General features: G+C 37.2%; 1 protein-coding gene across 11 annotated transcripts in view; it reads right to left on the reverse strand.

Moving 5' to 3' along the window:
* BLTP1 (bridge-like lipid transfer protein family member 1) overlaps window positions 1-27042 on the reverse strand; it is a 360418-nt gene that overhangs the window by 73377 nt on the left and 259999 nt on the right. For all 11 annotated transcript variants that reach the window (XM_081303434.1, XM_081303435.1, XM_081303429.1 and 8 more), the window contains 14 exons: window positions 26241-26438; window positions 25328-25539; window positions 22338-22489; window positions 21603-21753; window positions 21285-21437; window positions 19223-19463; window positions 17905-18047; window positions 15106-15325; window positions 14508-14666; window positions 12807-12982; window positions 9311-9486; window positions 4902-5608; window positions 4045-4290; window positions 1959-2052 (listed from right to left, as the gene is read on the reverse strand). In XM_081303434.1, coding sequence (XP_081159560.1) covers window positions 1959-2052; window positions 4045-4290; window positions 4902-5608; window positions 9311-9486; window positions 12807-12982; window positions 14508-14666; window positions 15106-15325; window positions 17905-18047; window positions 19223-19463; window positions 21285-21437; window positions 21603-21753; window positions 22338-22489; window positions 25328-25539; window positions 26241-26438 — 3028 coding nt within the window. The remainder of the gene's footprint in view (window positions 1-1958; window positions 2053-4044; window positions 4291-4901; window positions 5609-9310; window positions 9487-12806; window positions 12983-14507; window positions 14667-15105; window positions 15326-17904; window positions 18048-19222; window positions 19464-21284; window positions 21438-21602; window positions 21754-22337; window positions 22490-25327; window positions 25540-26240; window positions 26439-27042) is intronic.

Consider the following 27042-nt stretch of genomic DNA (forward strand, 5'->3'; position numbering starts at 1 on the left):
GCCAGCCTCAGCAAAAGCAAAGCCCTAAGCAACTCAGTGAGATCCTGCCTCTAAATAAAATACAAAAATAAGGCCAGGGACGTGGCTCAGTGGTCAAGTGCCCCTGAGTTCAATTCCCAGTATTAAAAAAAAAAAAAAAAAAAAAAAAAAAAATTTGTTTTGTAAATAAATACAAGATTTACAAGCTGGGAGAACATCTGAAGCCCTTCTCTTAAGTGATACTAGAAAGAAGAGATCCAAGGGGACAGAGCACATATGATATATGCAACATCTAAAGAAACTCAGTTTACTTCCTGAGAAGGCTAAAGCAACCCTGGCCCTTCAAATTAAGAGTCTATCAGGAGATCAGGGGCTCTAACCTCTGTGACTTTCTACATAAGCATCAGGACTTGGTAGAATAGGTACTGGCATCTCTTGAGACTAAACATATGATTTTAAATGTTTTGATCTTTCTGAACCTCAACTTTTTGTCCTAAAAAGTGCGGATAAAACCACCCATTCACAGCATTGCAGTGTAGACTGAATAACTCATGTGAGGTTCCTGGCCCACTTCTTAATATTTTCATGTCAGATAATAACACTCCCCCCGACCTCATGCTAAGTAAATAGAAAAAGATCTCCTCTCTCACAGCCACTGGTATTTCCTGGTCTTTCTTTTAGAACACTGCTTACGAAACGTGATCTAGACCCATAATGATGCTAGTTTATGGGTCCAAACTATTCCAGCAAGACTTAAACCTAAGATGATTGCTTGAGGGAAATCATCAACACTCATGGCAAAAAGCGACAACCCACTTATAAACACCCACTTCAGGGAATGTTCCCAAGACGGTCACCACATCAGGTAGACTTTTAAGTACTATGACTAGAGCTATAACTAATGATTCTTCTTAGTCAATCTATGGCCAAAGCTTCCATTCAGTCATCCATTAGAATGCTGGATGCACTGCAGGACAACAGAAGCACAGTAAGCAGCTGTGGCAGCAAGGAGAGCAAGCGCTCAAAACCTGACCTAAGTTATCAAAACACACTGTAGTCACAGTAGAAAACTGTTCCATGAAAGGAAATTAGGAGCAAAGGTACATACTACCAAGGACACGAAGAAGTCAAATGGTTAAATGTGCTGATCACAGATTAGTAGTCTGAATGCCCTGCGTAAAGGTGATCATCAACAGAGTTCTTCCAAACAGGACCAAGAACAGAACTTAAAGGGAAAAGGTTCAGAACAAAGTCAAAATAAAAACACAGGAAACCAGCACCGTGGCACACACCTGTAATCCCAGCAGCTCAGGAGACTGAGGCGGGAGGAATCCAAGTTCAAAACCAGCCTCAGCAACTTAGTGAGGCCCTAAGCAACTTAGGGAGACCCTATCTAAAATAAAAAATAAAAAGGACTGGGGATGCGGCTCAGTGGTTAAGCACCATGGGTTCACTCCCGGGTACTCCCTCCCATGGCTACCTATACTTTACAGGGATTTCATAAGCTTTTCGGCTAAATTCATTAAAAGCAAAAATGACAAAAGAAAGTTTTAAAATCAAGTGTGAATGAATAACACTACTTAATGTAATATTAAGATATGGTCTATATTCTTTGCCTATAATATTGTTTCAAGTAACTATTTGAATTACATTAACATTTATTTACATCTTACATGTGAACTGAAATTTGTTCTGTGATCACTTTTCCTGTTAGACAAACTTACAAAGTCCTGGGAGTTAGCTTTGTCAGGGGCAGGGGAGACTAAACAGGTAGCAAAAACTGTTTTAGAGAAAACCATTACTTTCCTAAGAGCATTTTATTTGGTGATATTCTTAATGACATTTGGAATCTTAGTGCCGGAGATCCTTATGTATAAACCTAAAAATCCACCAAGTATGAGCTCATCCAATGAATATCAAATTTTCTGAAAGACTCTAATGAGCAAGTGAAAGAAAATAATAACAATTAACACACTTACTGTATATTTGGGGTAATTCCTTCAAGAAGCACGATATTAACTCCACCAATATGAGCAGTGGCACATGTCTCAGTCATCTTTTGATGTAAAACATCTTAAATATGAGAAAAACAATTATTAGAATTCTGGAAATAACTATACTTCATATTAAAATTGCATTTTATTCATGATATACTCAGTAACAAAAGATAACTATAAAGTTATGATAAAATCTGTTCAAGTATTTTGGAAATACTTTTAAAAAATTTCCTTACAGGTCTTTATTTCTCTGTAATCAGATACACATACACAGTACCTGCAAAATACACACTTCAATATGCCTTTCTTGCATTAACTAGCCTTTGGTACCAAAACCCTAATAGCATTTTTAATCTCAGAAATACTATTTTGTATTTTCTAAGCTTATTTCTAAACTTTCTTAGTAAGAAAATTTGAAAAATTTTAAAAATTAAAAATAAAGGAAAAAGAATCCATAATTAGCACCCTTGGTCTATGTAATTCCTATGATTTTAACATAGGTTATCAATCTTTTTATTACTTCCAAAACCAAATATATATATATATATATCACTTCCCACTTTTTTCATTTGTCATTTTTTCATAATAAATTCTACAATATAATAAACAAACAAACAAAAAACAGCCAATTCTTTAATGCCAGACTTCTGGCTGATTCTCTGTTCAGACATCTTTTCACACAGTCTGACTTTTTTTCTTCTACAATGGTGTGTAGATCTGGACTTGCTGAGTCAAAGCATACATATAGTTTATAAAGATTCTGATAAAAAGTACCAAATTAACCTTTGAGAAAGTTAAAGCAATCTGAATTTATTTAGAAGTGAATGAAAATAACCATTTCCCTGATTTTCACCCAAACTGGGAATTTTCATTCTTAATTTGTTGCTAAACCCATAGATAAACAACTGATAACTCTTTTTTTTCAACCACTGAAGTCAAACCAGTTGTTTATGTCAGCTCAGCCAGGTGAATTTTCGTATACTATGTCCTTTGCTTATATGTCTAAGGAGGACTGATGTGTTTATATTTTCCTTAGCAATTTATAATCCATATAGTTTCTTCAGAGAATTTTTTATCAGTATAATTTTAGTTTTTAAATAATAAATATATAAATAATAAATATAAAGAATATACAATGAAAAGTAGGCTCAAAATAACTTTCATTTAAATCTTACATATTTGTAAATCGTTAATAAAAACATGTCAGTTTATTTTCACAACTAGAAAGAAAAGATGCTGATATTACAGAGTCATTGCTGTGAAAGAATCCCTGAAAGTTTAGTTTCAAATTGCTGTATGTATGTTAGCACTTATTTTTATTTTAGCATCTCAGAAACCAGGATGCATTTTATAATCAACAGCAACTGTTGGGCAATATTATATACTGGGCAACATTATTTTATGACACATAAAATCATGGTGGTTTGTTAGATTTACTGAAATGCCATACCTGTGTGATCACTCTTGATATGTACGGTACATTTTCATGAACGCATGAAATTTTCTATCAACTAATGAAATTTGGGGGAGAGGGGTGCAGGTGACTGAGCTACAGCCCTAGCCCTCTTTACTTCCTATTTGCCACAGGGCCTAAATTGTCTAGGCTGGCCTTAAACCTTTGACCCTGCGGCCTCTTCCTCATGATACCTGGGGTTGCCATGTGCACCCCCTCTCCAGGCTTTCGCAATGACTTCTTACACGATGCCAAAATGAGTACTGGGTTATAAAATTGCTATAGCAGTAACAAATAAAAGCAAATAATTCACGAACTTCTTATTTTCTTAATATTTTCAGTTACTAGAGAACTCTTACTAGTGGACATTAAAAGATTTTCAAAGATAAAGTGCCTCTGGTATTAAACACATTAGCTAGATATTTATGTTCCCAAATGTTTTCACTGACTTCAGAGCTGCCTCAACCTGCTGGTCTTCAATTACACTCAGAGTCCTCAAGACTCAACCACAGAACCTGGAGTCTCATCTCTGGAAGGAAAGGGGCCCAGTGGGACTTCTGGCCCACTGGATCTCTTGAGCAGAGCAGCACTATGGTAGGAGGACCCCCAGCATACCTTTCATCTTTTCCTTCAGGGTGAAACTGCCATGGATTCTCTTTAGTTCTGATTCCATTGTCAGCCCACCAATGTCTGCCTCTAGATGCGTGCGGTTCACCATTCCAATCCCAAACACTATTAGAGTAACGTGCTGAGGCTCAGAATTTACCAAGCTACGTTTCCTCTGTGTCTTGGTCAAACTGTTGGTGTCTTGCTCATTCTCAAACACAACTTTACATGTTGGCTCTGTAGGGCTCCGCACTCCTTTATAAGTAAATGGAAATACACTGTTAGACCTGAAAACTGAAAAATGGAAGGACATTGCATATACCATCCCATCTTTCTTTCATTCACATTTGCAACAAGCCTTCTTCCTCACCAAAATGATCTAATCTTTTCAAAACAACATTTTCTAAGTTCCTACTGAAAGTAAATAGCAGAGCCAGATATTTGAAATCTAGTTTGTCTGAATCCCTTAAGAGCACCCTATGTGAGGGAGGAAAGATGGGAAACAAGGCAGTATGAAAACCGAAGGCCATGTTTATTTATTCTCCTGGCAGTGTCAAATTTCTTTCTTTCTTTCTTTTTTTTTTTTTTTTAAAGAGAGAGAGAGAGAATTTTTAAAAAATATTTATTATTTTAGTTTTCGGCGGACACAACATCTTTGTTTGTATGTGGCGTGAGGATCGAACCCCGGGCTGCAAGCATGCCAGGCGAGCGCGCTACCGCTTGAGCCACATCCCCAGCCCCAGTGTCAAATTTCTCTGCATTTCAATTATCCATCCAAAATATTTTTCAGGATGAACAACTTGATATTTTTTTTATTACTGCTATTCTATAAACAGATCATTTTAAATCACTAAAATTTCTGTTACCTGCAGGTCCAAATGTTTCTGAAGATTTTTCTAATATTCCTGTTGGATCAGAGATGAGTGAATAGAAGTTAAGCAGCTTATACATGTTCTGCCAGCACTCAGCCGAAGGCTCACTTTGTTCTGACACTGTGATTGAATCAGAGTCATCCATATGAATAGTCATGTGGTCCACCACATCTTTTGAACCTTTCCTAGACACTTTTGAAGTCCTTCTTTCAGATCTGCCTAATGAATTTTTGTTCCGGGATTCCTTTTTGTTATTCTCATTGTTGGTCCGTTTGTTCTTTGCATTATTTACTCTACTGCCACCATTAAGACTTCCTCTAGAACTGCGGCTGAAGTCAGAAGAACGAAAATCTCGATGCTTTCTGGTTTTGAAAGTGGGTGTTGGGGAAGCTGATCCGGCTGTGTATCTGCTAAGTTTAATGTCAGTCTGAGTTGCTTTGATATCATCTATCATTGTACTAAACTGGTGAATGAGACGAACCAAAGCCATATCTACATGCTGGCTAATTGACTGACAGGAAATAGTGAAGTTGCAGTGGAAGGTATTATAATAGCGCTTGTTAAGATCGTGGAAGGAAAGGGCACTGGTGGAGTTCTGAGGTGTGCATACAGACTTCTCCATTACCACAGCACTGATGCTAAACGTTTCCAACATTAGTGCTGGCTTGAACTCCAGCGGAGGAAGATTCACGTGCCCTTGCCTAAGAGTTCAAAAAAAAAAAAAAAAAAAGGACAAGGCTTTACTTCTTTTTCTAGAACTACACATCTTTATAAATTTGTGAGCAGACTAATCTCCAAGGTGAAATATGGCATAAGCCATATAAATAATTTTAAGCAAGACAGCCAACAAGATTACGGTTTTTTTCACTAGACAGTCTTCCCTATGGATTTTACTCTGTAACTACTAAGTCAAAGTCAGTCTTCCTACACTAAGAAATTATTTCAATGAAGCAATAAAACAATTCTTCCCTGCCATTCAATGGTAGAAATGATGGTTCTATAATTACAGATCAATTAGAACATATCCCTTAACCTCTCCACCCTCTCTGTACTAAACTACATATTTAATTTCTTCATATTTAATGGAATTTTATTTGCCATTAGAAAGGAAACCCCCAAGGCATGCTTTACCAAGTTTTACGTGGAGAGGAAAAGCAACTGAAACGAAAATAAGAAATATACATGAAAAATACTTAAAATCTTGTACAAAAATTATTTTGGAAAATCCTAATTAAAGATTTTTGTATAAGAATATGAAGCTCAATTTTAATTTAAACCCCCCGAATCTCAAATTTCCATGAAACAACTACCAATAACAATCTCAAATACCAAAACTTTTAAAAAGGTTATTTTCCCACTCCTTTTCATGTGTACTCTGACTGTACAGTCACATAGGTCAAATTAAACATCAACCTTTTCAATTACCAAAACAAACAAACAATAACAAAAAACAAAAGGTGCTTTGAAAATGTTCCCAATTAAAGAATTTACAATTTTAAAATGGCATTTCCTTAATGAATACTAGCATTGCTTACTTAATAAGAAAAGTGCTGCATCCTAGTGTAATTCATGAAGTTGCACAACCTTAGAGGAAGCCCACATTCAATGCCGACTATGTGGTAAGAAAAGGAAAACTCTGATAATGAGAATCAGAACTGCAAAGTAAGAATCTAAAACAAGTTTTTAACAGTGGCAAGAAAATCCTAAAGCCAGGAAACTCAAGTTTAAAAGGGGAAAAAAGCCAAACAACTGAGAGTATGACTGAATACTTGGAGACAAAGAGCTGGCTTGGGCTCAGCATAAAAAAAAAAAAAAAAAAAAAAAAAAAAAAACACAATTAAAATGCAAAAATATGTTTTAATCCTTAGTATGTGAAACTACTTTGACTGGAGACAGCAGGGATAAGAAGGCATTTATGAGAATCTATTACATTCCAAACTCTATGCTAAATGTTTAATAACTGCCTTGGCTGTACAGCCTAGTGGAAGTGTTATATGTGTTTCACAAGAAATTAGGACCCAAAAGTAATGTACAAAAATTTGCACAATGAACAATGTGCTTCCAAAAACAAAACCAGGTGAGACTGAAATTAATGACGGGAAAAGTACAGTGCACTTAAGGTCTCCAAATAAGTAATAAGAGTTGCAGATGGAATTATAGGAGATCTGAGAAATAAAAGCCAATAACGAGTTTGTTGTGAGAGTGTACAACATTCAGAACTCAGATGATAGCAGAAAAATTAAAAGCAATGTTAAATTCAACTAGACCAAAGGTAATTCAGTTCAGAGAGCACAGAATCTCTCTGGGAACATAAAAGGGAAATGTAGTTGGAGGAAGGTCTAATCTCCACCAGTATGACATGCACTTCATAGAAAGGATGGGGAGGATTTCAATGTTCCTGTGACATTAGAAAATCCTCAGATACTCTGACCTGAAAAGAAGAAGGCTGTGACTAGAATCTAATTGCATGTATATGTAATCTACATCTGTCTAATTATGTATAGATTCCATAGCACCTGCATGTGATCCACATGCATGGACATGTATATAATGTATGTGTGCATGAACAGATACATGCACATACAAATATATTTAATTTTGTGAAAGCCAGCTATTACAAATAGAAATACAAGTTTAGCTCAGATCTTTCAACCCTAAACAGGGAGTACATATAGGTATTAATGTTTTGCTGTCTAGGTTCAAATTTGAATAAACTTCAATCACTATGGTATTTACTCTGAGGACAGGCTTGCTACTAGGTCTTCACTATACAAACAACAGACATTTATCACTATCACTCCTGTCAGTGATTGGCCAATGCACATTTGCTTTCAGTCTATACACAGCAGTTAGCTGTGTTGCCCCTGGTTTCCCAGTGATAAATCCTCAGGATATTTTACAAAGATAAGTAATCAGAAGAAGCTGGATAACAAAGATGAAAATTAAACAAAGACACTGGTAATACTGGTAGAGAAATTCAACTCAGTATAAATGGGGTGGGAAAAGACATAGGACCATGGGACCATAGGAATGCTGATTCGTTTACTCTGGGGAAAAACTAGGTGTGCAGCCAGAGGAAGTGGGAAGTAAGAAGACATCCAGAGGAAGCACTGCTGACACTACTCAAGACACAGTTCCTGACACTGAAGACAAAGGGTTGGAACCAACTGACCCTTGCTTATAAAGGAGTACGACATTTCTCCAAGGCACAGAGAAGATGCTCATTCAGTATTCTACGCTGTACAGAGAGAAGGAAAAAACTGTGCAAAATGCCCTTTGAGAGGTTTTACAAAGAAACATTTATGATGTTTTATATTACAATGTATTAAGTGTTATTTTTTCATTGTTCTATACATGTGAAAGTAACATAAAACTTCTAATGTTTTAACAAACATTTCAAGGTCTTAAAAGCAACTTCATTCCCATTAATTAAAATCAGTCTCAGCTTTTGTGGCTACTATCATGGTACCACTCTACTGTGAACAGCAAGGAGTCCTGTATTTAATAGAAAAGACAAGGCAATTTTGGTGTTCCTGTGATATTAGAAATCCTCAGATATTCTGACCTGAAACAAAATTTAAGAAATCCATAATTTTCTCTATATCACTCTGTGAAATTTTATAAAATCTAATTTTGTTAAGTTATAAAAAGTATTCAAAAGAATATTTCAAGTGAAAAATATATTTTACATAGCTATATATTGAATAAAAGTGCTCTTTACTTCTAATCTACCACCTTGCAAACGCATGAATAGGATTAACTGAAGGTTGCATAAACTTTTAGTCACAAATGCTACCTGGGACCATACCCCACCCCACTATTCCTACTCATGAAAGGTCCAAGATCAGTTAGGTCCTGTTAGTGGGCGTCCCACTGCCTGTGAAGCAGTTAAGAGACTGTCAATGTTTAAGAATACAGATGGCAGTATAAGACGGCTTGTCTCCCACCAGGTTACTCGGGCTCTGGCTCAGTTTCTGATGGCTGCACTCTCAGTGAGGTCTCCATGCTGCTCCTAATTCAAAACACCACCTGCTGCAAGTCAACTCAGACAGCAAGTGAAGAATCCTAAACAGATGTGAAACTGCAATCCATAAGGCCACAGATACCCCACTGCTGCAGGCCAAGCGGGTAACACTGAATGTTTGTATCAAGAAATGCACTTCAGACAACCCTCGTATATGTGCCATCGTGGTATTAAAATGCTTTAAAATAGACCTTTCAATAAGTTAACATAATGAACAAGTTAATTCATTTAAAATGTGCCTACTTTATTAAACAGAAACTATCTTCTAAATAAGATATTAGAATCGTTTTGTCACTAGGATTAGAAGAAAGCAAAGTTAAAAGACAAACAGGAGGTACGATTCTTGCACAAAATTATACAACAAAATGCAAAAAGATACCTTCTTGCTCTTTTGCCTTTTCTCTCTTTTGCTGTATCTGAATCCACAATATCTGCTCTGAGGCAGTCCAAAGTCCCCGAAAATGAAAGGTGTTCTCCAAAGTACATTCGGTAGCAGAGTGGCACTGTGTCCTGTGACTGGATGCCTGTATGACTCAGAAGAGGTTTAAAAACGACCTGAAAGACAACGAACACTTGCTTGGTTGTAATAGTCATCTAACACTTGTTTCTAACAGTCCTTCCTTTACATTGTAATCATGCTTACGGAACTGCATTACTCTGGTTAAATCTCTAGTTAACTAAGTTTCCCAGTCACTAACAGGTTATCCGGCAGAAGCAACTGTAGGTGTCCAGCAGGACGGCACTGTAATCTCTAACTACTGACCCTGCTGCACGGTTCTTTTCCTCCTCCCACAACTCCACTCAGGTGCTGTACTCTGCTTTGCTCAGCCACCTCCTGACTCTCATAGTATGCTCTCCCACAGTGGTCTTTCCCTGATGCTTAAAAATCCTATCTAAATTGACAGGTACACTTACTTATTCAATGAGACCCAAACCTACATTTTCAATTGTCCTACATCAATCCTAATGAAAAATTCTTCCCTCTACAAAGTTGAAATCATCCTCCATCTTTCTTAATATTAATCATCAATTTATGCTCCAGGCTAATCCTCTGCACTCACTAGGGGGTTGGTTTCTGACTGAATTCTTTTTCTTTGCCATCTCAATTTATCATTCTGAATGACTTCATCAGCCACACAGAAAACCAGACCCACAGTTAGTTACCTTAGGTATGTGACTTCTTTGTCCCCATAAACTTGACTTAAACTGCATTTCAGCAACTTCCTTGACTACATCTCTTCACCTAGTTTTTTCTTCCTGCCTCTGCTGTCCATCATACCTATCCCCATAGCTGTGCATCCAAGCACACCAAGAGAAAATGACATCTTTCACTGGTGCTTTAACTCAACCCAGACCTGCAACTAGATCTTCAGCACTATTTGCCATCTGCCAGGGAGCACTGGTGAGGTCTTTTACCCATTCAGTGCAGACTTCACACATGTCTAAATCATCTCACCCAATTTTTAAATTTTCTAACTGACACATAAAAACTTTATATACTTATGGGGTACTATACAATGTTTCAAAACATGTATATATCATGCAATGTTCAAATCAGGGTAAACATATCTATCTCTACCTCCAACCTTATTTCTTTTTAGTGAAAACATTCAAAATCTTATCTCCTAGAGATTAAACATATACAGTGTACATTATCATCATGTATAGTCAGCTTACTGTGCAGCCAAACACCAGAACTTCTTTTTCCAATGCAAATATAACTTAGTATCAGTTAATTGACCATTCCTCATCCACCCCCTCCCCTTCCTCCTCTCCAGCCTCAGGAAGCCACCAGTTCTATTCTCAACTTCAATTAGAACAATGTTTTTAGATTCCACGTATGAGTGATATCATATGGCACTTGTCTTTCTGTACATGGCTTATTTCACTTAACAACATAATGATCTCTGGCTCCATCCACATTGTTGAAAATGACAGGATCTATTCTTATTTTCCTAGCGGAATAGTATTCCATTCTGTATAGTTTCCACATTTTCTTTACCCATTCCTCTGTGGATGGGCACATAGGTTGTTTCCATTTCTTGGAAAATAGTGCTACAATGAACATGGGAGCATCAATGTCTCTCTGACATACTGATTTAATTTCCTCAGCATTTAAAACCAGTAGTGGGATATTGCTGGAGCCTCTGGTTCTTCTAATATTTTGGAGGAACCTCCATATGTGTTCCACAAAGAATTCACTTTACACAATATGTTACTGTACTATTTAATATTAATGTTCTTGGTGGATTTTAGAATCGTGTATGTAACAGTATCTCTAAAACCACATACTGAACACTAATACTACAATGAATCTATTGCACACAACAAAACAAACAAAAAACCCTTTTCCTACTCTCCCTTTTATGAAGAAGAAAATTAGCAAGTCCCTAAAAACTACTCATATTATAGAGAAGTAAACGTCATGAAAATTTTTAAATGGCTGACATAAACGACACATAAATGAACTCCTTTTGTGAGAGAAACATTGAGGCTAATAATGTGCACAACAAATTCAGTCAGAAACCAAAGCCCCTAGTGAGTACGGAGGATCAAGCTGGGAGAATAAACTGGTGATAAAGATGGCTAGGAGGATGGTCTGAATTTTGAGGAGGAAATAATATTGTCACTGGGACCAACCTCAGATAAATGAAAGCGTGGACCTGGTTCTCATGAATAAATGGCACCTGTCCCTTAGACGGGGTTTTTGAGCTTCAGGAAAAACAGTGAGCAAGAATGTTCTATGGGAGTCAGGAGGAGGCTGAGGAGAGCAGTGGCAGCAACTCCTGGGCTGCGCACCGCCCTCACTGTCTGCCCCAGACCCTGATGGAAGGTCCCTTCTCATCTCCAGGGCTGGCTCCAGGTCCCCACGCCTCGTTTGCCCATCTGCTGCATCCTTGCCCCTGGCTGGTTAGGTATGTGGATGTGTTCCAGCCTTCTCATGACAAAATGATGCCTCTCAGTACTCAGCGCTCTTGCCCCAACCTCCCGCTGCCTTCTGGTCCAACTAAAAAGCATGTTCCAAAGGATTTTCCTCCTCATGCTCCCCATTTAATCTACTGTCCCATTTATGGCACACCTATAAAAACTTCAACTGAGCCCACATATACTACTTATGGTGACTTTGGATATTTATGGTTTTTTCTACTCTTTTGAGGGAAGTAATAACTAAATGATTAGTGACAATATTCATTAATGATGTCATTAATATTAATAATATGTAAGCTCTACATTATAATTTCCAACCTATCTTAATCCACCTGTGTCAATTTCATTGAAAAATTCACAAAACTGGGAAATGGGACTTTAATGGATTAAAGGAGATCTCCATAATATTTCTCCTTTACCTTTTCAAACCCAGAACCATTGAAGCTCAGGGTCTCATTACCTCTGTTGTGAACTATTTCAATAACTCACCTTTCAATTCTAGTTACTGCAATTCATCCATTTAACACATGGCTACTACTATATTTCTACATGTATACATTTCTAAATGTATACTTTATTTCTCTGTTCTAAGATCACTATCTCCCAACTGTTCTCTCTGTAAAGTGAACTTACTCTTAACACTGTACCAAAGACCATGGGAATGATTAAACTTTCTAGTGATGTCATTCAGCCAATTTGTTAAAAATAACAAAAAATGTTACTAGGAGGCTCTCTTCTCTAATGGTCAACTATAGATACTTAAATGCATTCACAATTAATCCATGTACTGTTTTAAAGCTCCTCCTATTTGCATGAAGGCTTTTAGCAAACAGGGAGAGCATACAAATTCTCACTAGAACTCCAACGTACACAATGCTTTACGGTTTCAGTGGCTAAGTAATGCCAAAGGAGGAATCATTATAATTACAGAAAACAGACTGGCTCACCTGTGCATCAGCTAGCTGAACAGCAGGAAACCCTTGGTTAGCTTCTTCTACACCTGCCACATCATCCTGACTAGTGCTATGCTGAGAATGTGTCCCATCCAATGTATTCTGGTCACTAGACAAGACAGTGTTGAAATCCGAGGCTGAGGGTATTGTAGGAAGATTGGGTGCAACACCTAACAGAATAAAATTTCAGTAATAAAATGTAAATTATTGTGAATAAAAACATAAAAGGGCACAACAAGTTAGATTCTTTGAAAGTACTATAGTGACATTATCAAACCATTTAAGTAAAAAACATTAGTACTTTCAGGTTATTTTACATAGATGATGGATTTATTAATGAAAATTAAATTTTCAGAAAATAACAGTCATCCTTATACAAAAGTAGGGCCTATCAGTCCAAAATGTAGAATTTTAAAGCAGTAGCAGGCTGCCAAATCAAGTACAGCGGGGCAACAGCTAGGGTCTCTAGGGCAGAAGGAGATAACATAGCACGCTTTCTTTCCTCTGAATACTCTTTTTATCATTTAACCTGCAGGCAAAGCTCTCATGACAGAGGGGAAGCGTTCCTTCCTGGTTCTCTTGAAATTTAAACTATTTTCTCTCTGGATGGTGTGCAACTAGCACCAGATAGAAGCATCAAGCTCTCTTTCACCTTCTTCAGTCAAGGGCCAGTGCTAAGAACCCGCATTCAGTCAGAACCAAGCTTAGCTCCAGATTAAAGGAGATTCATACCAGCCAGAAAAAGGGCTGAATAAGTCGTACACATCAACCAGTTTTCATTCTTTCATATGGTGTGTTTGAAGATCTACCTGGAATTCAAATAGTTCGTACATGGATTTTTACCTGCCTTCCTTAAGCAGCATCAAAGACTACTTTGCTATTCTTTACACATACATACACACACACACACACACACACAGTATACATATGTATGTATATGTTATATATGAGAAAATAATATATTAAGTAAACTTGGAAAAACAGAAAAGGAAAGGTAGGTCTTTGTGTATTTCTGGATATAGCTACCATTACTTCCTTGGGTAATGGCTTGCCAGTCTTCTTCCAACATACACATATTCTTTAAAATAAATGGCCCTCCTTTGTCTCTCTCCTTGAGGAAAGGAACCTTACTTTACTCTTCTAGTACTCCTTTAGACTTCACTAAACATTTATTAACTATAAAGATGGTAGGAATAATAGTTGTGTCTCAAAGGGATCTGGATCCCTTATGCACTTAGGGAGAGAAAGTATGATTCATATAATTATTTTCACAAAGGTTAAAATTGTCTTCCTTTCCAGATGTTTTCAAACTCTCACTGCATGATTGTGTCTCCGAGGGATCTGGGTAATCCAAAAATGTTTTCCACATCGTAGGTACATAATGCTAGACTTTGCGTTCTTTTCAATGGCTTCATTTTCTGTTTTGAAAAAGCAACACCAACACACTAAATGGAAATATTAAACTCTTCAAGTTCTACACAACTCGCATCTGATGTAGCTGCCTTTCTACAAGCACACAGGGCAACTGTGATTGCTCACCGTCCTTTCTGCTAACTCTGTTATCAAATGCATTTATAAAAGGGGTAATTTTAACCAAATGGTACTTAAATGTCTGACACTTTTTGTCCTCTGAAAAACGGGATTTTGCTATAAGTAGGTATGCCACTTAGACCAAATAATATGACAATCCAATACCTGTTGGAAGACTGTTGTGTCCTGATTTTGTGACAGGAGATTCTTGCACTGCCCCACCTCGGTTACCCACAGCGTTTGACATCCAGTTATAGAAACTCACAGACGATGGCTCAGACAGCAAGGGATGCTCAGACAGCATGTCGGTGGCCACTGAATTTCCTAAAATTAAGGTCTTACTGAGCACAGAATTACTTATGCACATAGAGACAGAAAGTATGATTCACATAATTATTTTCACAAAGGTTAAAATGCCCTCCTTTCCAGATGTTTTCAAACTCTCACTTCATGATGTTGGCATTTTGATACTAAGGCATTAATAAACAGCTTAGTTTTACTTTAACAGTAGACATTCCACGTTGGTTGGTCAGACCAAAACCCAGATCACATGCCCATGTTGACTTTAGATGGCACTACAATTTAAAAATATAAACCAACCAAACTTAGGAACAACACAATTGTCTTCTATTTTCTCAAAAATAAAGTGTAATATTTATATGAAAGATTAGTTATGTGACCAAAGTATTATATTTTAAGAAAGGTGTTTTAAAAATTCCCCCATAAAAAGTAAAGTTGAAATGGCCACATATAGGAGAGGCACCTGTTCTTGTCAGGGAGCTACTTTTCACAGCTGCACTGCTTCTCTGAGGGGTGCCTTCCAGAAGGTTGTGCAAGCTGGGGAAGCTGCCGGTCAGGTAGCTGAGCAGGCTCTCCTTCCTCGGACTCTCCTTTACTGGCATCCCTGTGCGTCCAACATGCACTGGGGAATCCGTGGCAGTGTCTCCGCTGGTGTAGCTCAGAGAATGATATGGATGAATGCCCTAGAAGGAGCCACAAAGCATTCTTTCCCAGGCATATAAAAATGACTACAGAGAGCTGTAACTACCATGACCCCTGCCATTACTGCCAGCAGTTCTGCACACTGATGCCAAAATGACTGTGTCCACCAGGACAGGGTAAATGGGAGATACCTGTGAGCAGGTACTATGACAATAATGTTCTGCGGTGATAATGATGTTCCACAGTACATTACACAGAGCCACTTTTATTGTTGATATTATCGTGAAGCATATTGCCTTATTTTAACCATGTATCATTAATTCCCTCCTAAAGGAAGCAACTCAAAGTCCACAGCACAGCCTGTTGAACGGATGGTGGGAAATCAAATGCTAGTTAAGACCTGGGGAGCAGGAGACAGGGCAACAGAGCTTCAGAAAGTTAGGGGTAAGGTGTTGGTGGAGAAATCTCTATGGCCAGAAGAAAAAAGTGGCCTGATATAATTCCTTCCATCATTGTTTATTTACTGAACCAGCAAAATAATACCCAGGGGCAGTCACCCTTACACAAAAACTAACTAAAAAATATATTTACTGAAAATGATGTGTAACAAGATAGACACCATCAAAAGCAAAGTCTAGGAACTCACAGAAACTTCATGAATGGAAAGCTATCTACTTTCACCACCTTCCCACAGCTTCTTATTTGAAGTCATCACAGACTCCTCCTACCTGGAAGGAACCTTCTCATAGGAGCAGGAGGTGGAGGCAAAGGCTCACAGTGCTGTGAAACCCTGTGAAGTCTTAACCCTCTGGGGAAAGCAGAAAGGGCTGTACATTTTACATGGAGAAAAGGGGAGGAAGAATGTCCATGCAGGCAGAGACGAGCACTTGCAACATATGAAACACATGCTAATAAAATAATGCATGTTTTGTGCATTATTTTATTCAATCCCCACATTCTCTAAAGCTGGAAATAATTTCTAGCTCACAAAAGAAGAAAATTTACTAATATTACCTACAAGAGAATAGTCAGTTGTAATCCCTGACTTCTTTCCCCAAATTCTTCACACTGCACTTATAATCTGACACTCTGACACCATGAGTCCGTTTTCTTACATCTTAACCTACAATGTACGCTATCAAAAGTTTTAGTCTTCCAATATGATAGGGAAAAAATGGAAATCTCATTTTAATTTATATTTATTTATAAGAGAATATATTTTCACATGTGTACATACATTTTCTGTGACCTGCCTGTTTATGTCCTAAACAATTTTTTTTTTCTTTTCAGTGTTTGACCTTGACCTGCCTGTTTATGTCCTTAACAAATTTTTTTTTCTTTTCGGTGTTTGACCTTTACTTAGTGATTAGGACAAATTCTTTATATTTTTGGAAAAAAGTATTTTGCCATGTGTCTATTTTGTTTACATTTTTTTTCTGTATAGAAATTTTATATTTTAATGTTGGCTATCAATTATTTATTTTATGGATTCTGTGTATGGAAGTAGACTTTTTAAAAAACTTTATTTTATTTATTTACTCTTATACAGTGCTGGGGATCGAACCCAGTGCCTCACATGTGCTAGACAAGTGCTCTTCCACTGAGATACTACCCCAGGCCCCTAAATGTAGGTAGACTTTTAAATAAAGAAAGCAAAATTATTAACCATTGATTTCAGCATTCAGAAAAGCAAGTGAGCAGAAACAATGACCTACTGCAACACAAGCTTATTAAGTGGCGATCCTCTTCTCAGCACTTTTGAAGTCTAAATTCAGTTACTTCTCACAGAGGAGTTAGCACTGAACCCATCGGGCAGAAGAGGAACTGACACAGGATGCAATGAAGAGCTTATCAGGCACAGAACAGGATTCAAGCCAACACAGCTGTTACCAGGGCATGTCGAGCCATTTGGCTACATGCTGTCTCTTATTAAGCATCCTCAGAACTTCTCAAAGCAAAGCCACACAGCCAAAGTCATAAAAACCCTAATCCAAACCATATACTGATCATTCACTGCCTAAAGGGCTTCTTGTTAAAACTGATATTACAAGACCAATGACATTTTCAACACTGAACTTTATTGAACACTGTATTTAATTAAGTCAAAGGAGAGCATGAAGACTTGAAGTTAAAATATATCTTATTCAAGAGTAATTACTGACCATACAGTCTTCAAAGAAATATATATACTGGCAGGCATGATAGCACACAACTCTAATCCCAACCACTAAGAACGCTGAGGCAGGAGGATTGCAGTTGCATGAACAACTTAGAAAGGCCCTAAGTAATTTAGCAAGATCCAGTTTCAAAATAAATAAGAGCTGGGAATATGACTCAGTGGTTAAGTGCTCCTGGGTCCAATCCCCAGTACCAAATGAATGAATGAATGAATGAATGAATAGAAAGGAAGGAAGGAAGAAATGTATATATTTCTTTTAGGAGATATATATATATATATATATATATGCACACACACACACCTAAAAGCTACTAATCAAGTTCATTTCAACATAATGAATCATTTCAATATTTAGGGGGGACAGCTAATATTTAAATTTGAAATAACAAAATTTTACGTCTTCTCTTGAAGTCTGAATAACCAACAACAGCGATAACACACCTTTATTTTTAATGCAGAGTCACTATGGGTGTGAGTTTTGGAAAGTTTTCTCATTATTTCAGCTCCCGTTACAGGTCCAGAGCTACCTGGAGGTGGCCGCTGGGCTGTTCCTTCTAGCAGCATTGTGTGTTCACTGACTGTGGCTGAAATGGGTGAAGGAAGAGGCAAGTCAGATATTACCACACCCTTCCTTGAAACATCAACCTCATTGTTCTGGTTGTATAACCACACTCAACTTTCATGATGTGACAAATTAATTATAGAATCTGGTAAAATTTACTCTTTTCTCTCCTTTATTCCCAAATCCCAATCCTCTCACTCAGTCGCAAAAAAAAAAAAAAAAGAAAGAAAGAAATAACTGTTATTCAATCTTTCACATATGACATGCAAATGACACAAACAGCAAATACCAGTTCAATCCTGCTCAAGAAAATACAGACTGTCATGGACTAACAGACACCTATCAGTAATGAGAAAAGATATTCACTGCAGGACTCTTTCAACTTTGAGCATACTTGAAATATTGGAAAATAAATAAAACCCAGCCTATTCCTTATAATACATTCACTTTCTAAACATTTTTTAATGTAGCTAGATAAAATATAACATATCAGTGTTGTGAAATTTTAGGACTACTCTTCTTTTCCATGACTTTTAATATTTTTTCAAAACATTTGTAATAAATTTTCATTAATGTTACATGTCATAATAATAATAAAAATTAACTTTTGGCAAAGAATGAAACAGCACTGTATTAACAGATCTGTAGATTCAGTGTAGGCCTCCAAACTTACTTATGGGAATAAGACAAAGGCACCTTTAAAACCAGATAAACAAATACTATTTTAAAAAGAAAATTTACAGGTTTCACTCATAACATTTTGTTACACAAAGATATCTTTGCACTGGTAGATTAGAAGAAGGCTATTATATTTCATAAAACTAACTTATATAAATAAATCAGGTCCACAAAAAGATTCTGAAATTACCATCATGTATTTGGATTAATAAAAAGCCATGCTTCTAAATTAGGCCACAATATTTTCAAATCTGGGACACAAATTATTAAAATCATCATTAAAATCATTACGAGTATTGTGCTACCAAGTGTGTACCACCCAGCTAAAAGATATGCTTGTATTAATAATTCATTGATAACTAAAGGAGAAAAACAAAAGGGTCTTGATACCTTGTAAAGTGGCATATTAGCTTTATTTATAGAAGATGCACATGACTGAGCATAAAATCAGACAATGATGACTGTAAGAAATATCCTGTTAGAGGTAAGAAAATATGCAGCTGAGGCTTACAAAATTACCTGCATCAAATTCAAACTCTGCTCCATCAGCACTGGTATCACTCTGAAGACCACCCCCATTATCCAGCCCAAGTCCGTCTTCATGCTCATGGTCCACAGTTGCATGAGGTTTCAGGGGCTGAGCTGGTCTGTGTAAGCTGACTCCTTTAAAAGCTGGTGTCACCACAATAAACTTCATCCACTGCCTTGCCAGTGCAACCAAGCCTTTCTTTAAAGTGACCAAAGCAGGAAGTCCATCACTCTGTAACAATGACATGGGCGAATGTCAACTAAAGTAGGAAGTTGCCCTTCAAGTGCTTTGTATACATTTGTTCATTTAAATATTGAAAGCTTCATTTAGAGGGGAAGAAACTAAAACTTAGATGTTAAGCAACTTGTCCAAAGTTACCCAAGATTTCAAGTTGACTGTAGAACCCCTCCAGGGTTCCTGTATTGGAAGCTTGGTTCCCAGAGTGGCAGTGTAGACAGGTGACTGGATCTATAAGAGGTGGAGCCTGGTGGAGACCACTGAGGTGTTGCTCTTTGGATACATTAATGCATTTCTGGAGAGATTCTTCATTCTCAAGATAGGGTAGTTTAAAAAAATTAAGTCTGGCCCCTTCCATCTCTGGCTTCTTGCCATGTGATCCCTCCCTCTCACTCACACTCCCACTATCTTGCAATCCACTAAGGGGTCCTCACCAGAGACACACTTGGGATGTCCTTGAACCTCCAGAACCGTAAGCTAAATAAATCTCCTTGCTTAAGCACCCAACCTCAGGTACTTCATTATACAGAAAGAAAGCTAACAGATGCCAGTCTTTAAATACAGCGCTGCGCTGCACATTTCTGTCATAAAACAAAACAGCAACAGCAGGTGAAAGAAGACACTAGACATGAGGTGCCACTTTACCCCACAGGGTGATGATTGTGAATGAAACTTTTGGCTATTTTCCTACTAGCACCTTAATCTAAAGAGAAAACATCTATCTAATTCTTTACTCTTCTTTCCAGTAATTCCTCTTGGTAGGAGAAATAGCCAATTCGATTAAGGGGAGCCATTTACTAACTCGGCCCACTTACTTCTAAGGAATACCAGGTCCACAAGCCTGCCTCTTCATTTTTACAATCAAGTGACAAGGGCCATCCTGTGCTTCTCCCTCACAGGGGAAGCTACCTGGTGAAGCACCCATCCATAAGAGATGTTGCCATCCTCTCTCTGGTCCAACTCCTCTACCTATGACTAGATGGGCAAGTGTACTAGGGACTTCTCAGTCCTCCACCTATGACTAGATGGGCAAGTGTACTAGGGACTTCTCAGTCCTCCTTCTCATAGTACAAGAGCTATGCCAGTCTAAATATCTTTTGTTTTTTTGTCTTTTTAATTTTTTTATTCTAATTTGTTATAAATGACAGCAGAATGCATTACAATTCATATTACACATATTAAAAATCCATTGCTTTGTAGAGGTTCTTGACCTGCATGGCCAGTGGCTTGCCTGGCCATTGAGAGAGCTAAAACTCTGTCTCTAGCTTGGCTGAATATGCTTGGGTATGCTCTATTGCCAAGAGCCTGGAGAAGGAAGGCGTATCCACAAAGCTCTAAAACCTTGATTGTGATATGCTGTATGCTCTTCTACAGGCAGAGAGGAATGATATTTATTTTGCACAATTGTATGTTCTTATCTCAATCCTTAACTAGTTCTTATTAGTTCTTATTTCAGTATACCTTGATGTAAAATCTGATTCTGGTGATCACTCTCTTGCTTAAACCTCTATTTCTGTAGCTTTTAAGACACAGCTTTCCTGCTTCTCCTGCCTCTCCTTCCTCCACATTTTGTGTAGTTCTATCCAACCCTCCCATTATTCCTTTAAATTTCAGCATTTTGGGGGATTCCATCCTTAACCAGCTTTTCACTCAGTTTACTCCACGGAGCAATCTCATCCACGTCCACAACTTCTTCTAATATGGCTGTGTTGTTAATTCCCTGAAATCAACCATCTGACCTCATTGTTGCAGGTCAGCGGTCTGTATCAAGAATGGCAGCCTCTTTAAAGCTAACATTTGGTTTCAGGAGCTCACCATGGTAGCATCATCGATGATGGAGTAATTTGCCTGGTGTAGGTAGTGATGAAGGATATTGCAGAGCAAACAGGAAGGATTTTCTTGGAGAAAACGAGCAACTTTCGTAAGCCTGTTGTATTTGCTTCTTAGGGGAAAATGTACACTTTTATTCTGAAATCAAGCAATCACAGATTTAGAATGATATGTTTGAAAGATTCTATAATAAGAGATAGTTAGTAACTAGAACCTTCAGATCTGACATTTTCCAACAAGGATTAACAGTGAGACGTTATTTTCAGTGACATATGTATAACCTGATGTTATGGGTAGACTTACCTCTAGGGCTTCTGTCATTATGCATCCCATGACAGCACAGATTCTCAGGGTTCCCTCAGTTTCTAATTTGTTTAAGGACGACTTGAGTTGATCAATGGGAACAAGCCAGGCACCAACAGCTGGAGTTGCAGTGCTTAAGAGGTTCAGCTGCCTTTTAAAAGCAATACAAGGTTACAGGTAACTATTAAAATTTATATTTCAAACAACCTCCCATAACAACTAACTGTATATTTTATTCAAGCAAAATTACTTTTCTTCCTTTTGACCACTGATGAATTATGAAAAATGGATAACAGAAAGGAAAGGAAAAGGGCTGGGGTTGTGGCTCAGTGGTAGAATTCTGGCCTAGCATGCTTGAGGCACTGAGTTCAATCCTCAGCACCACATAAATGTAAAATAAAGACATTGCAAAAAATAAATAAATAAAGACATTGCATCCACTTAAAAAACAAATAAAGAAAAGAAAGGAAAAATACTTTCACTTGTCAGAGGTGAAAAGAGGATCAAAAGTCTAAGTCAGGATGACAAACAACAATAAAATTAAATCACTAGGAAAAAAACTGGGTTGCAAAAGGTGAGAATAATGTTTGAAGAAAGGAAGAAAAAGGGGCAACCCTAATACTTTCTGAATTCGCTACATCAGGAAAGCAATTCAAAAAATAGGTGAAGCAGAGTTACATGCTAACTGAAAAACAGAAGAAACACCAACAGACCACAGATTCTTGAAACCTGTACCTAGAAAACGCGTGTGTGAGAGACCTCACGTTGGTGGGAGCTGCAAAACTAAACCAGATCTCTTTAATGGTCAGCTTCATGCTGCACGAGTCTGGAGGTGGAGGCATCAGGGGCAGATCTTTCTTCAAATCATCAGATTCGACACCTTCATCCTATACCAAACAAAATGCCAAAACTTGTTATGTATAATTAATACCTACTAACATAGAAGTTTACTGGCGTTTCAGTTTGGAAACCTTTTCATCTAATTAGGTTTTCTACAGATAGCATTCTTACATGAAACAGACAATGTGAATCTTGCTCAACCTCAACCTGAGAAATATCTATGGAAACTTGAAAGCTCCAAGGAGCACAATTGCAAAAACCACTTGCATTATAAAATGTAAATCAGAAATACAAGAACTCAAGAGCTTCGACTGAGTTCTTCGATTCTTCATTCATTTGTATTTGCTTACAGATACTCACTGCTACTTTTGCCAGCTAATGAAAGGGGTCTTAAGACTTGCCAGAGACCATGTGACTTTTATTAAGCTGAAGAATACTTCAGAGAATTAAGGTCTCTGCAATCAGTCCACTTCCACTTGACTTTAACACAATATTTCAAACTGGCAAATAAAGTATCCCCCAAAAATTACTGTAGCATGTACTTAAATACCACTTTATAATAAAAAAAATTCTTTGCCATTTTTTAGCTAATAATCTGAATCTATACTGAGAAATATGAATGATATTTTTGAAATGGACAATCATCACTCTTCTGAATGTAGGGAGGTAAATCGCATAATATTAAAGAAAAAGGTCTTCTACCAGTTATATCTATTTACAGATCTGTAATTTGCTTTTAAATACTATTAGCTAAGAAAAAAAATTTTTTTTGTTTTGTTTTGATAGTATGATTAGAAAATGACACATACACTAGGCACAGTAGTGCATGCCTATAATCCTACAAGGTTGAGAGGATGAGACAGGAGGATCAAAAGTTCAAAGCCAGCTTCAGCAACTTAGCCAGGCCCTTAGTAACTTAGTGAGACCCTGTGTCTAAGTAAAATATAAAATAAAGGTCTGGGGATGTGGCTCAGTGGTTAAGCACCATTGGTACCCATTTAAATAAAAAAGAAAGAAAGAAAGAAAATGAAGCATGTCCACAAAAAGAACTTAGAATCCTAAGGGTCACAAGTAATTATAACAGCAAGAATCAATAATCAGGGGCTGGGGATGTGGCTCAAGCGGTAGCGAGCTTGCCTGGCATGCGTGCGGCCTGGGTTCGAGCCTCAGCACCTCATACAAACAAAGATGTTGTGTCTGCCGAAAACTAAAAAATAAATATTTAAAAAAATTCTCTCTAAAAGAAAAAAATATTCTCTCTCTCTTAAAAAAAAAAAAGAATAATCATAGTGTTCAATCTCTTATCAGCAATTCTAAAATCTAAAAAGTTTCAAAAACCTGATTTACAAAGGGACAATAAAATCTGAACTGATGAGACACTATTTATCTGGCTTGATGTTTTTATTAATGCTGTGCAGAAATATTTAAAGATCTCACATCACATTAGGAGTTTATGTAACATGTAGTACATATTCCATGTTGCTTTTATTTTTCTTAAAAAAAAAAAAAAAACACCTAAAGTGCAGTTGCTTTGGAGGCTGAGATACGAGAATGAATGGCCTGAGTACAGGCAGTTGGAACCAGTCTACACAACACAGCAAGACTCCGTCTCTTAAAATAATAATAATAATCCATGGGGCTGGGGTCATAGCACAGTGGTAGCATGTGTAAGGCACTAGGTTCAATTCTCAGCACCATATAAAAATAAAATAAAGGTCCACCGATATATATAGATATATAGATAGATATAAAATTTATTTTTTTAAAAAATGCATGGCTGGTAAATAGCTCGGTGGTACAACTTCTGCCTTGTAAGTGCAACACCCTGGATTCAATCCCTAACACCCAAAAAAGTGTGCAAATAAAAATAGAAGTCTAATGTCTCAAAATACATTTCATCTCATAGGTTTTAGACCAGAAACAAAGAGCCAGAGATTGGGTATATAAAGATACAGAACTTGAGATTTTAAAAGGAGGGAAGGAGGGGTTTTATAGGAATAAACAATTAATTATAATAATGTGCAGATCCAGGCAAATTAGCAACAAATTTGGCTTTAGACTGATTGGCACTTCTGGCACCTATGGCACATCTAAATGCAGGAGTGTAAAAAGCCACTGGGCACAGTTCTGTAAAAAGCTAGTGCCAAAAGCATTGCTGGTGGAAGGAGTGTCACTAAACTGTGGGCCTGGCCTATGAAACCAGTCAGGGAGTAGATCAACAGCAAGAAAAAGAGAGGAGCCAACAACAGAACCCCGGGGGACCTCATACACCAGGAGAAAGAGCTCCATGAGGAAACAGACCAAGACAAGACAGAGAACCCAGGGAAGGGAAAGTCAGAATCCAAGGACTTTCAGGAAGGAGAGCAGGAGCTCAGAGAGAGCCCTGAACTGCTGTCATTTCAATACACAATCACAGAGAAAGAACCGCTAGGTTCTTCCCAACTATTTTCTTCAGTGTGTAGCCATTATATTTGTAATTTCCTTAAAAACTGCTAACCACCAAAACATAAAAATAAAAAGTGACAACTGCCAAAGTACATCAAAACATACAAGGCCCATCTTTTAAAATTCTATTAATTCAACAAATGTTTATGAAGTATGTGGCATTTGCAGAATATTATGTAAACATTATGCTGGATATAAACTTATCTATGCTAAAGTTCAGACCACACAGCTTACTCAGTACAGAACATAAACAAGGTAAGACTAAGATGGACAGAAATGTGCCACAGTCCTGGTACACTCGCCAATGAGCTATCACACTGAGCAGACAGCATGAGTCCAAAACAGGGAAGACAACCAAATACATACTAACAATTCTGATTTCAGAGTATAGCTTTCTATATTATTTTTCCAAAGCATTATTATGTTAGAAATTCACCAACTTGTTCATCTGAGACAGAGTTTCCATTTAAGTCTGAGGAAGGGCTTGTCCGGTCACATGGAAGATTATCATCAGAGACATCAGTATTATAGCCACTGCCAGTTGGAGAATCTGAAGAATTGTTGGATGTCAGCACTCCACCCCTTTCTGTGGCATTGGCCTTACCCATAATTCCAAAACTGTTGTATAAAACAGCACCAGACTGTCTTCCTCCTGTAAAAGGGGATTTATTTGCTAAGAACAGCAGATACCCATATTTCAATGCTGAACTCTACACTACCCGCTTAAAATTTCATAAAGATCATGTTTGATCACTAAGACTCTGCCCTTATCTATAAATGTGATGTATGATTGAACTGTCAGGTAAATAACTGTAAGCATATAGCTATTAATACTAGTTACTACATTGGAACTAATATAACCAATGACTATATCTAAAAATCTTACCACTATTCAATGCTCCTATTTTAAAATTATTCAATAACATTTAAGAAGATATGTGTGTGTGTGTGTGTGTGTGTGTGTGTAACTCAGTATCTTTTTCTGAGTAAAGGATTAATAATATCTACTAAATCAAAGACCAACTTTTCAAAGATGCAAGCTTTCAAACAGCTGGGTGACTATATATTTCACTTAGGAGGATTTTCTGAATCACAGATTTTGTTGTTGTTGTTTGATACGAGTGGACATTCTGCCTAGCTATGGATCAATGCAGTGGAGGGAACACCTCACTTGAGCAATTGGGATAGGGCACCCACTCCGGGTAAATAATCTCAGACATCACACTACTTTCGGCTTTATTATGTGGATTCAGGTAACTCAAAGTCACAACTGTATAAAATATTTCAGAAATAGGGGTCCCAACTGCCCCCCACTTAACCAGTTCAACAACAACAACAATTACAAAAGCTTGCCTTTTATGGTTAAATTTTCAAGTCCACATTCAAACATTATCCAACCCCATTTTTCTTGGCTGGGACCTATTCGAGTTACATCTGGAACAGCTTGCTGATCTGTTTCATCTACAAAAGTAAATTCATCCAGTTCTTCAAGAGTAAATAAAACCTTGGACTTCTCAAAAGGAATAGCAGTGATGGCACAGGTCCCAATGTCTATTATTAAGAGAACAAAATGAATATTTTTAAAGACAGATGGTTTAAACTTAAATTTACACATTTGCCACAGTGGCTGTCCTAAAAGGGTATCTTAATATTCTGCCAAAAAGACAGAAAAGTAAACAAATGAGCCAACTTTTAAAAGAATGCTACCTAAAAAGAAGATTCCATAATTCGTAAGTAATTGCTCAAAATTAGTATAAATCTGAAAGGTTACAGGGTACTCTAGATGTGTAGTCAATAAGCTCCTAAATAATTCAGCTTCATGGTAAAGTAATTTAAACCACTTTTAATCATTTTACCATATATATATTTTAATTACCCAACCTTAGGGAAAAACTATTTTCTAGGAAAATCGCAGCTTTTCCTAAACAGCTTCTATTTAATCACTACAATTCATTAAAAATGTCCTGGTTCCATTGTTTACAGATACAAAAAGGAAACCACCATCCTCAGTGCCTGGGAGGTTTTATTATCTTATATCTTCTCATTTCTCTGATTACAGATAATGAACACAGAAAAGAAAAACTGAGAATATTAAAAAAAAAACATATAAATTTACCACCCAAAGGTAACTTATTTATATTTGAAGTAAACACTT

The sequence above is a fragment of the Spermophilus citellus genome (assembly GCF_964194105.1).
Source record: "Spermophilus citellus genome assembly, chromosome: 8".
Lineage (NCBI taxonomy): Eukaryota > Metazoa > Chordata > Mammalia > Rodentia > Sciuridae > Spermophilus > Spermophilus citellus.